We start from the raw sequence: 12,468 nt of genomic DNA, 5'->3' as shown, positions 1-12,468 counted from the left end.
AATTTGCAACTACATGTTAACTAACTCCCATTCATTTACAACTACATCAAACAACTCCTATTTAATTACTTTTAAATATTTGAAGTACACTACAAGTGCACATTCACTGTCACTCGTCTTCACTGTCACTTTTTCACTTTATACTGCTTTTTCATAAGAGAATGGCTGCCACAGTATAATACACAGGCAATAAACACATAACATGTTAATAATGCATCATCCTATCCTGCATTATATTTTTGCACACAACAACCAACCTAAAGCACAGCCAGCGTAGTCTGACTCACAAACAGATGTATTTCATAAGCCAGTTCTTTCAATCAACAAAAAAGACTTGCAATTAAATCTCAAACTCATGAGTTAATGCTTTGTATTTGATGTGTGAAAAATAAATAAATCAAGTGCTCCTCCCATTCTCATGTGATGGTCTAAATTTAGGAAGATCCTCCCACTCTCTCTCACCTGATAATCCAGAATGCTGAAACCCAGTCCGCTCTCTCCTTTCTCTAGTTCGATGTCCTGAATCTCCGTTTCCCACATCGCTAACGGCGTTCCGGTGGGCTCCTCTGTCACATGATCTTTCAGGCTGTCCTCTGATTCGCCACAGACCAGGAAACCCTCAAACTCACCTGGCACCTACACAAACAGGACGAACACAACCTTTTATTCGAATAAAATCCCTAATAATTGTTTAGAAGCATAAACATTTGCCTTAATTTAACGCATGTAACAGGTTGAATGCAAAACCTACATCTTTTATTGATAGCTAAACCATGTCGTGCATTTGGGCCTGAAGGTCTGTCTTCTGAGAGCCACTCGATGTGTTCAGAGATTATAATGTGCACCATAATCTGATATAATCCCAACAAAGGAAAGTCTGATTGAACTACTCAGGCTCGTTTAACACACTCATGGAAAACAAGAATGCAAAAGAATGATTATAAAACAGATTTAGTTTACTATTAAGTGAGTTTTGATTTAACAAATGACATCTGATTTAATTAACAACAATTCATGGCAACATTTGTGCATTTTGGGAAATTAATTGTCCTTCCTCCATTAGTTTCTTAAGGCGAGGCACTGGTGAATAGGGTAAAAAAAATTAACGAATAGTTATCACCTACTTACCCAGTGGTTACATTGATAATTGCAAATATTTTTTGTATTACAAGTTTTCTAAAATGTTAGGTTTGATATAATAATTCAGAAAAGACTTAGAACAGAGAGAAAACACTGTATTTTTGTAAATTTTTGGGGGAAATAAAATGTATAAAATCAAGCAAATAATATATGAACAAATCCCTCTATAAAAACCTTCAGGATATAGACAGGAATAAAAAAAAAATAATTTTAAAGTTTTACTAAAGTGGAGTTTTATGGCTCAGTGTAGGAGAAAAAACTAATTTGTGAAAACGGCTTTTAAAAACTATGTATTGTAATTGAAATCTTTTGACACAAATAAATAAAGCGCTATAAAAGAAACACTTAACAGTGTATTTTAGATGTTTTCTTTCCACTAGTCTGAAAAACACTTTAAAAAAGCCCCAAATGTCAAACTTGACAGGTGCATGAAAAAAGTGCAGTGTCTCCGCTTAAACGAATGTTAATTTATATTTATCATAAATTATTTATTTTATAAATTATTTAATTAAATAATTGATTATTCATGTTATTTATTATTTTTTATAAATACTTTATGGTCTATTGATAACTATATGATAACATAATATTATAATTTATCGTATTAAAAAAATACATTTTTAGCAGTTATACAATTGTAATTCCATTGGTATAGATGAATTCATATTAATAAAAGACTGACTGTACATTAACCTTTACATATTTAATCGTGCATATTAAATCTGAACAGGATTTGATATTTAGTAAACAATGTAATGTACCTGAACTAGGGAATTGGTGGCCACATCCTCTAGCTGTGATTGGTCAGTATGGCTGTCAGTCATTAGAGGGGCGGGTCTACAGCAGACCATGGTCACAGAAACAGGCAGTTCTTTGAGAATGTCAACAACCTCTTTATGAGTCTCTCCTCTGAGGGGAATGCCATTCACCTGAACAAACACACGCAAACTTATAAACATAAAAATAATAAAAACATAATAATCAGAAATGTTTTTGAGTGGCAAATCAGCATATGCTTTCTGAAGCATCACGTGACACTGAAGACTGGATTCATGATGCTGAAAACATATATGCACATAGAAAACTTGATTTTAAGCTATAATATTATTCCATGCTATTACTGTTTCTACTCTACTTTTGATCAAATAAATCCAGCCTCGATTGGCAGAAGAGATTTCTTTTTGGACCACTTTTTTTATGCAAATTGGTGATGAGTTGCTTCCGATGGATTTGTTTTACCTCTAGCAGTTCGTCTCCACTACAGATTTTTCCCGATCGTCCGACAGGTCCCTCAGGAAGCACTGAGCGGAGGATGTGATGGCCGGCACACATGTCCAGACTGATCCCCAAACCGCTGTTCTCACTGAACTTCTCAACCTGAGCCACCTGAACACACATTAACACAGAATCACAATATCACAAACTTTAAACGTTTCTTATTTCTCTTGCTGTAGCATGAAACGTGTCAAACAAATTAAGTCTGTTCACTCCATATATACAAAAAACGTTGTTGTTAGTACTAATAATCAGTCCGCACACTGCAAAAAATGCTTTTCTTTCTTAGATTTTTTGTCTTGTTTCCAGCCAAAATATCTGAAAATTCTTAAACCAAGAAGGATTTTCTAGATGAGTAAAAATTATTTTCTTGTTTTCAGAAAAACAAACCAAAATTAAGTGATTTTTTGGTTAGAACGAGCAAAATAAGCTGCCAATGGGGTAAGAAAAAAAAATCTTATTTCAAACAGAAAACAAGATTATTTTTCTTACCCCATTGGCAGATTATTTTGCTTGTTTTATGCAAAAACTCACTTAATTTTGACTTATTTTTTCTAAAAACAAGACAATAATTTTTACTCGTCTAGAAAATCCTTCTTGATTTAAGAATTTTTAGATATTTTGGCTGGAAACAAGACAAAAAAATCTAAGTATGAAAAGCATTTTTTGCAGTGCAGTAGTAATCAGATTATGATACAAAAAATATTTCAACAAATATACTTTTTCTTTGGCATATTGTACACTGAAAATACACACAATAAACTAGGAAAATGTATTAGGAAAGTAAGCGGATACATTTTGCTTTGACATTGAAAATAAAGTATTTCAGTGATTTTCTTTTAACAAGGTCAGCCGTAACACTGCAAAAAATGCTTTTCTTAGATTTTTTTGTCTAGTTTCTGGCCAAAATATCTAGAAACTCTTAAATCAAAAAGGATTTTCTAGACAAGTAAAAATTATTTTCTTGTTTTCAGAAAAAAAACAAGTCAAAATGAAGTGAGTTTTTGCTTAGAACAAGCTGAATAATCTGCCATGGGGTAAGCAAAAAAAAAATCTTATTTCAAACAGAAAACAAGATTATTTTTCTTACCCAATTGCTAGATTATTTTGCTTGTTTCAAGCAAAAATGCACTTAATTTTACTCGTCTAGAAAATCGTTCTTGATTTAAGAATTTTTTTTTAGATATTTCGGCTGGAAACACGACAAAAAAATCTAAGGACGAATAATACAATCTTTGCAGATCAATAATAAATTTACTTTTATGACCTGACTGAAAAATAAATTGTTTTGCAGTTCTCTTTTGTATTCTCTATGAATACAGCCATGAGAAAGAAGTAAACTTAATTGCAGTGAATGTGCACTTGTATCTTCAAATCTTAAAAATATATTTTAAAAAACTGTACTCGTAGATAATACAATACTGATGTAATAAAAGACCACTTAAGTGGCTTAAAGTAAAAGACTTTCATGACTATTTCTTAACATACTTTGTCAATATTACATTTAAAGTTAAAATACGTCGTCACTACTACTGTGTAATTAGAAATATATTTAAATACATGGCATACAAGTTCCAATACAAATGCATTAAAAAAGGCTTTTCTTACTGAGCCAAATTATCTACAAATTCTTAAATCAAGAACGATTTTCTAGACAGGTAATGATTGTCTTGTTATAAGAAAAAACAAGTCAACATGAAGTGCGTTACTGCTTGAAACAAGCAAAATAATCTGCCAATGGGGTAAGAAAAATAATCTTCTGTTTGAAATTTTGGAAAACTCATTTGTTTCCGTTTGACTTGATGGCAAAATTGGAGAGAGCAAATGAATGACAAATTGTACTTAAATACCACATTAATTAAAAATAGTGAAAAATGCAATTGGTTAATAACTCTGTATAGGGGACAAGCCCAACAACATTCATTATGAAAAAGTAATTGCAAAGATGAAATAAAAAGTACAAAGTCATTATTTTTCTTTCTTTTAAATCACTTAAAAAACGGAACAGTAAATGTTTTTTTTTTTAATATTTAAATATTAAAATATTTTAAATATAAAATATTTTTAAATAGTATTTTCTTTTAAATGTACACCATATTTTTGTTTTATTTACAATTTGGAAAAATAATTGTTACTTGTAACAAAGCAGTACTACACTGCAAAATAAAAATAAAAAAAGTCTTGTTTCCAGCCAAAATATCTAAAAGGTCTTAAATCAAGAAGGATTTTCTAGATGAGTAAAAATTATTGCCTTGTTTTCAGAAAAAAAAAGTCAAGATTAAGTGCATTTTTGCTTGAAACGAGCAAAATAATCTGCCAATGGGGTAAGAAAAATAATCTTGTTTTCTGTTTGAAATAAGATTTTCTTTTTCTTACCCCATTGGCAGATTATTTTGCTTGTTCTAAGCAAAAACTTACTTAATTTTGACTTGTTTTTTCTGAAAACAAGATTTTTTTTTTTACTTGTCTAGAAAAACCTTCTTAATTTAAGAATTTTTAGATATTTTGGCTGGAAACCAGACAAAAAATCTAAGATAGAAAAGCATTTTTTTTGCATGTTTTACAAGAAAATACTTTTTCAAATTTATTTTAGAATAATTTTCACTCAGAAAAAAATTGCTAGTAAAATTCCAAAATAATAACAAAGAAACTGCAAATGACACATTGAATCAAACATGAAATTTTAGTAGTAGTACTTTGCATTAGTATTTTCTTGTAAAGCATACTCCACTAATCTTTGTTTTACCTAAAACTTTGAAAAATATTTTTTTACAGTGTACTTGGTGAAAAAGTGTGCAAAGATGAAGCATTGAAGAGTTACTCACAATGACTTCACCGCAGACACCGAGCTCATTTTGCCACTTCTGCATTAGTGTGTGTTCCTCCTCAGAGCTCAGCTTCACAGGACCTGAAAGAGACATGACAGCATTACCCGCCGATCTCTGCGAGTCGATTCTCTGATATCAGTGGCGAAATGACAAACGTCTCTCACCGTCGCGTCTTTCTGGAGCTCTGATTGGCGAAACGGTGACAGACTGAGGTTTGGCGTTTTCCTCTGGAGTGAGAAACACTCTCTCATCTAGACATGAAAACACAGGGGCATCAGTGATGTGCGAGTCTGCGGGTCTGAGCTCTCTTCATATAATAACAGGCTTTATGGGACTGTGATGAAAGGATGAGTGAGGATTTTGACTCTAAATATGGTGCGGCGGTTGTGGGACTGACACACACAAAGGATCTACCAAACTTTCTCACTGTCTCTCTTATTGGGTTAAAGTTAGATATCAGCTCTGGATTTACATTTCAGTTGTAATATCTTTAAGTATGTTCTCCATTTTTGAGTATTTACTAGGAAAAGATTCAAAAAACACCCCTGGATTTGCAAAAAACTTCCAGCGAACAACACTGTAAGGATCATATCCCACAAAGTAGTGTGTTCAGCTTGACCTTGCATTTCCAAAGCGATTACCCTAGTGAAAAATAAAAATACTAAAAAGTATTTAAAATACATTTATTTCATGCTAAGAATACTACAAATACATTCACATATTATGCACTTTATAAAAATGCCCTGCAATTGTACTTTTAGGATACTAAATAGGTAAATTTGTACTTAATGCACTTTAATTGTGTGGAAATAGTGCTGAAGTCCAGCTAAAGATATACTGAAGTATATTTGATTGCAAGTACACTTTAGTACACTTGAAATATTTGGCATTTAAAGGCAGAAATTACAAACAATACAATTTAAAGATCACACAATCCTCATCAATACTGGAATTAAAACATATTTTAGGCTTAATACTAAGAAATGTGCATTGTGCACAAATAGTGCTCCAAATAAAGTTTAATAATAATTTTTATATCAGTAAGTGATATGTCAGTAAATATGTACTAGACTTGAACTATACCTTGTATAAAAATAAATGCATTTTAAATCAGACTAATATTAAGCCTAAAATATGTTTTAATGCCACTATTGATGGGGATTGTACGATCTTTAAATAATATTGTTTGTAATGTCGGTCTTTAAATGTAAAATATTTAAAGTGTACCTAAAGTATACTTGCAATAGTTCCACTTTAGCACAATCAAATATACTTCAGTATATCTTTAGTGCATTTAAAGACTGACATCATGAACAATATTATTTAAAGATCGTACAATCCTCATAATACTGGAATTAAAACATATTTTAGGCTTAATATTAAGAAATGTGCATTGTGCATGAGTAGTACTCCAAATAAAGTTTAATTACAATTTTTATATCAGTAAGTCTTGAGTGATATGTCAGTAAATATGTTAACAGACTTGAACTATACTTAAAATATGTAAAATAAATGCATTTTAAATGTATTATTTTTTTTTACTAGGGGAATCAATAACAGATCTCTCTTTTAATTGTCAAAGATATTATTACACATAGTTACACAAAAATGAATGCAAAATAATGGTTTTTAACTAGTTCCAGGTTGATAACGGACCATGTAAAATGTCGTTTTATTGTTAAGTTTTATTGTCTAATATTTCAGCAAGTGTTACTATTGTTAACTAAAACTTAAAAAAACATTCAAAATTGAAATGAAGCTAAAATAAAATAAAATATTATATGAAAAAAGCTGCCTTTGCAACTGAAATTAATTTAATACTAAAAAGAACATCAAAAATAAATAAAGCTAAATAGAAAAAAATTACAAATTACAAAAGCAATTTAAAAAAAGTCACAATAAAATGTTTCATTATTAAATTACATTAAAAAATGAAAAGTGAAAATATAAAAATACTATGAAATATTACTTAAATAACAATGGTTTCACTGACTAAGTTTAAAAAATGTAGGACCTTTTGTGTAATTCAGATCATATTATTCTTATTAAAATGTTTTGTTTTTTTAATCTAAATAAGTTAGGATTTTTGGCTGATTATACCTGTATGTTTTATGGCTGTTAGAAATAGTATATTGCATTAAAGATATTAATTAATGACATCAATATGGAGACCAGCAAAAAACAAACGTCTTTGAAATAAATATGTACAAAACATTAAGTCAGTAAAGTCTAGGTTAAGTTTTCACATTCCTTAATGTGCATTGAGCTCAGCTCAGAATTTGAAGTTTGTGTGTGTAGTTGGCAACAATTTTCAAGGCTGCTCTGATTCACACTGAAGGACACAGCTCATGCAGATTATATATTTATTCAATTAAATTGCAGATTTTGCAGTTCAATAATCGAACTAGGCCATATGGCAGTTTACTATTAGCTACTTAAAATGGACAAGTCAATGTCGGTGAGTGTTAAACAAGTGTTTAAACTGACTGAAAGTGTTGGGGAAAGATACTTTTACAAGTAATGCATTACAATATTGCGTTTTTCTTTAAAAAAATAACTAATTACGTTACTTAGTTACTGTAAAGTAATGCATTACGTTACAGTTGCATTAATTTGCATTATATTTTAAATCTAGGCAAAGCTTTCTTGTTTGTTTTTATTATAAAAAGCTATTTTTGGAAGGCAAAATGAGTGAATTTAGCTGAAGCTGAAGGAAAAATACATTTGTGTCTGTATATTAGAACCAGGGCTTAATAACAAAAAAAATCCACTTCGGTTCACTCCGAGCAGAATCGATATTATAACGTTTCTGTTCTTGCGTTCTGAAAACGGTTTTCTAGAAAAAATACCGGTTAATAAACACGATAGATAGATTTTTTAAAAACAATTTTCTTGTTTGATAATACTATAGCGAAATAAGCCCCTTCAAGACCATCCGCTTAACATCCTGACCACACGGCTTAATCTGCGATAAAAACCTGTTGACTTATTCCTTACCTAATATGCATAATAGCCTATTATAGACTATTTTCACTCAAAACAGAACTCCAGATAGTTATGATTTTACATTTAATGCATAAAAGTAAAAGAAAACGTAATGCATTGTAACATTATAAAACAACAACAGATTTGTTTTAACATTTAACACAACAGATCAACAACTTAAATTATAATATACCAAATAGGCTTCTGGAAAAAACTGGATGGGCTTCAGCAAAATAAAAAAAAATAAAAAAAAGTCAATCTATAGCCTACTTAAGGTCCATATACTTTGGGTTTAAACATACAAACAAAGATAATGTCCTCTAGGACTGGATAGGCTTCAGCAAAATTAATATTTTATAAAAAATAAATAAATAAATAAATGCAGTCATTCTATGGCCTACTTAAAGTCCATACTTTTTGTTTAATCGTACAAAGAGAATGTTCCCTAGGACCTGTGCATTCATTGACGAATTCAGAGGGGAAAGAATGTACTTCAGGCATGAAAATGCACGCTCAAGACTTACTTGCGTTACAGGTAGCGCAATTACATTCATAGCAAGTTTGTGCAAATCTGGCTTAGTGGTAGCAATGCTTGCCCAGTTCTTACAAAAAAATTTTTGCACATGAAACAGCCAGGTGCTTGGTAACCTTAAGCTCGTCGCATCAGAAAGGGCTCTGCTTATGACGTCTGCTTCGCGGGCATTTCGCATTGTATGCGTCACCGTCGCATTTGCGCACACAATTTGAATTCATGTTTTTGGCCTGCCAAATTGATATAATAAAGAGAACGATAAAAATACCGTTATTAACCGGTTAATTTGGAATTTCTGTTTCCGTTTCTGTTCAGAACGATTAAAATTGATTTTGTTTTCGTTTTTGTTTTTGTTCCTGTTCAATGTGATTTGTTTTCGTTTTTCGTTTTCGTTCCTTGAACCGGTTCAGAGCCCTGATTAGAACACAGGAGTTCAACAGTCTTCAGCAACAAAAATATGAAGCACAAATGTTAGTTCATCTAAAATAATTTTGCCTTATTAGTATAGTTGAATTGAGTAATGCATTACTTTACTAGTTTCTTAAAAAAAAAAACTTATTTGATTAAGTAACTTTCGTTACTTGTAATGCATTACTCCCAACATTGGTGACTGTTGTAGGCAACTTTATTCTTATTCAGCAGGTTAACAGTCAGATTATAGTGTGTTTGTTACCGTGCTTGACGTCTGTTCGCTCCATTGCTGAGTTTCGTGATGCGCTGAGGGCGGGTGTGGTCTCCATGGCGACAGGTATGATTGACGGGCACGCGTCCTCTGGTTTAAAGCCACGTCGGACGAGCTTCAGGTTCACGGTCTGACCCGTGTGTCGCAGAACCTCCACAGCCTGCTGGTTAGTGTAACCCTGGATATTCACACCGTCTACCTGCACACACAAACACATTCGAGTTTAGCCTTCAATACACACTTCATTCTCATTCTAAGGTCATATATGATCCTTGACCATCCAAGTCACTCAGATCAATATATTCATGGGGGAACAAAAGGAAAAGATGTTATTAATTTTCAATGACCAAGAATTGAAAAATAACGGCAAAAATATTAGGGATGCACCGAAATGAAAATTCTTGGCCGAAGCCAAACAAAATTAAACACTGGGCCGAAGGCCGATTACTGAACACGTTTTTTTGTGTTTTTTCCGTTATGTATTTTGCCAATTTTTTTTCACCATTGCATAAATTAAATAGCCAAAATGTGCTTTTTACAGTTTTGTGTTGCTTTAAAAAAAACAATTACAAAACTATTTAAAAATATTTACCCAACACTGAACATTTTTAACATTCCTAATAGACATTATAGCCTACCAACAAAGCACAATATAACTTAAAAGGAATAAGTTAGTAAAATAATATTCTTTGGCCATTTTTAAGACCCCCTTCTTGAATCAGGCATGTGTTTTTAATATACAAATAAATGCAGCCTTGCTGAGCAAAGGAGAATGTTATAATAAATGTATTGATAGAGCTGTTGTAATGATTGTTATCATTATTTTTGTCTTACTTTATTTTATTTTACAGAACAACAGTAAAATTACAATACTAACATTTGCGAACGTTGACTTTTATTTTGGTGGAAACCCGCAAGAAGACCTCAGTACTACTTTTTGCTGACAGCAGCAGATTTATGAATGATTCTCATTAAGCATTTTTTCCTCACGCTTTGGACTTTGAACCCTGGCTAAGGAGCTGGTGCAGCGCTGTCAGAATACATTTTGCGTGTGTATTAGACAACATAACGTTCTGTAGTTTATTTACTAATGGTTTAAGACCTTTTCGCGAATTCCCTTCTCATGGAAGACATGCGATGCGCTTCTAAACAGTCAGTGTTTTTTGCGTCTTTCTCAGACCGTTTTAAATGCTTCCACACTGCAGACATGTTTGCGCGCCTCCTCTATTTGAAAGCTGTACAGTTTCTATTGTTGTTATATGTTTCCTGTTTTGTGTTCTTTTTGTTTTAAAGTACATTGTGTGATCAGTATTACAAAAGGTAAAAGGTTTTCTTTTGAGTTATTCTTGTCTTGTGAATATTAAAAAATCTAGGGACAAATTAGAAGAATGTCATATGGTTCTAAATTTAAGTAGTGTTATTTTTGTAATCGTGTGTATTTTAAAATAAATCCAGAATGAAAAATAAAAAGGCAAAGTAATTTTTTTAATTTTCAATAGTCAATTGATATGTCACTAAAATGTCTGAGAAAAGTTTAACTTTATGCAAATGATTAGTAAATTGATGTGGAAACCATCAGTTAGACTGAAATCAGTAGAGATCACATTGTCTTTTTTTTTGTTGAAATTCAGAGGAAAAAACACTTTGTGATATCTAACTTTACCAATATGCTTAATTCTCTTCTTATACTGTTATTTTGCAGACCCATAATAACATATATTTACACAAGCACAATAACAGAAACACCTTCACCTGTCAGCATACACATCTTTTGATTTTGATCAGCACTGCAGCACCAAACATGCATAAACAGGAGTTTCGTCTGACACGTTCTTTGTGAAATAACTCACAGCTATGATCTGATCCCCAACATGAATTCGACCGTCTTGCTCCACCGCGCTGTCCCTTGAAATGCTCTTCACGAATATCCCAGAGGGCTCTGCAACAGGAAATTACAGTCAGCAAAGGTTAAACGCTGACTAAAATGAAGCAGGCTAGAATGAGAATCCGCTTCCGAGATGAAATTGGCCCAGAGTGAGAAAGAGAAACAGTAAACAACAAACCCATGTCTGTCAGGAATGGAAACAGGTTAGAATTTCCTGTGCATTACGGCTTGACATAAAAAAAAAACTCTCTGTTTAATAGAGCAGTTTCCTGCTCCGAAACACCAATTATCACAACTTACACTGAATTGAATACTCCAGCTCGTTAAAGTATATTTTTATTAATATTAAAATTACTTGTATTATATGTGACCCAGGACCACAAAACCAGTCATGGGTATATTTGTATAGGTACATTGTATAGGTCAAAATGATCAATTTTCTTTTATGCCAAAAATCATTAGGAGATTAAGCAAAGGTCATGTTCCACGAAAAAATCTTGTAAATTTCCATACCGTAAATGTATCCCAACTTAATTTTGAATTAGTAATATGCATTGCCAAACTTCATTTGGACAACTTTAAAGACAATTTTCTCAATATTTAGATTTTATTGCACCCTCTGATTTCAGATAATCAAATAGTTGTATTTTTGTAGTTTTAAGTTTTTTGTATTCAGCTTTCAGATGATGTATAAATGTACCCTTATGACTGGTTTTGTAATCCAGGGTCACATATATTATTTATATTTAACATGTTAGCAACTTTAAAACAGTTTCAAACTTTAAGCTTTTAAAACTGCATCAAGCTTTCTGGCTAGGCTTTCCCAAGCCATCCTAAAGTTTGTCTTGTCCAGTTAAAAACTTATTTTGTTCTGTTATAAGTACTCTTTTTCACAAGAGACTATACACTAAAAAAGCTAACTTTATTTATACAACACAGACAGGTTTTGTGACTACAGCAAATCTTAAAACTAAATGAATATTCAACAAGCCACATTTGAGGTGTGAATCATGTCCAGCACAAACATTAAATGCGGAAGTTTAAGACTTAAGATCGGGCAGGAGCAATAATTATACAGATGCTTGCCTTCGGAAACACCATTAATTAAAAGAAATACAATAATCATTCTTTGTTCATTTTC

General features: G+C 31.9%; 1 protein-coding gene across 2 annotated transcripts in view; it reads right to left on the bottom strand.

Moving 5' to 3' along the window:
- The window catches only part of LOC141330822 (multiple PDZ domain protein), a 92,308-nt gene that overhangs the window by 61,420 nt on the left and 18,420 nt on the right, over window positions 1–12,468 (bottom strand). For both annotated transcript variants that reach the window (XM_073835583.1, XM_073835584.1), the window contains exons 9-15: window positions 11,293–11,381; window positions 9,434–9,641; window positions 5,408–5,494; window positions 5,241–5,323; window positions 2,380–2,526; window positions 1,902–2,069; window positions 463–636 (exon numbers count right to left, since the gene is read on the bottom strand). In XM_073835583.1, coding sequence (XP_073691684.1) covers window positions 463–636; window positions 1,902–2,069; window positions 2,380–2,526; window positions 5,241–5,323; window positions 5,408–5,494; window positions 9,434–9,641; window positions 11,293–11,381 — 956 coding nt within the window. The remainder of the gene's footprint in view (window positions 1–462; window positions 637–1,901; window positions 2,070–2,379; window positions 2,527–5,240; window positions 5,324–5,407; window positions 5,495–9,433; window positions 9,642–11,292; window positions 11,382–12,468) is intronic.

Source organism: Garra rufa, chromosome 3 (assembly GCF_049309525.1).
Source record: "Garra rufa chromosome 3, GarRuf1.0, whole genome shotgun sequence".
In the NCBI taxonomy this organism is placed as follows: Eukaryota; Metazoa; Chordata; class Actinopteri; order Cypriniformes; family Cyprinidae; genus Garra; species Garra rufa.
This window is presented reverse-complemented; position numbering and strand designations above follow the sequence as displayed.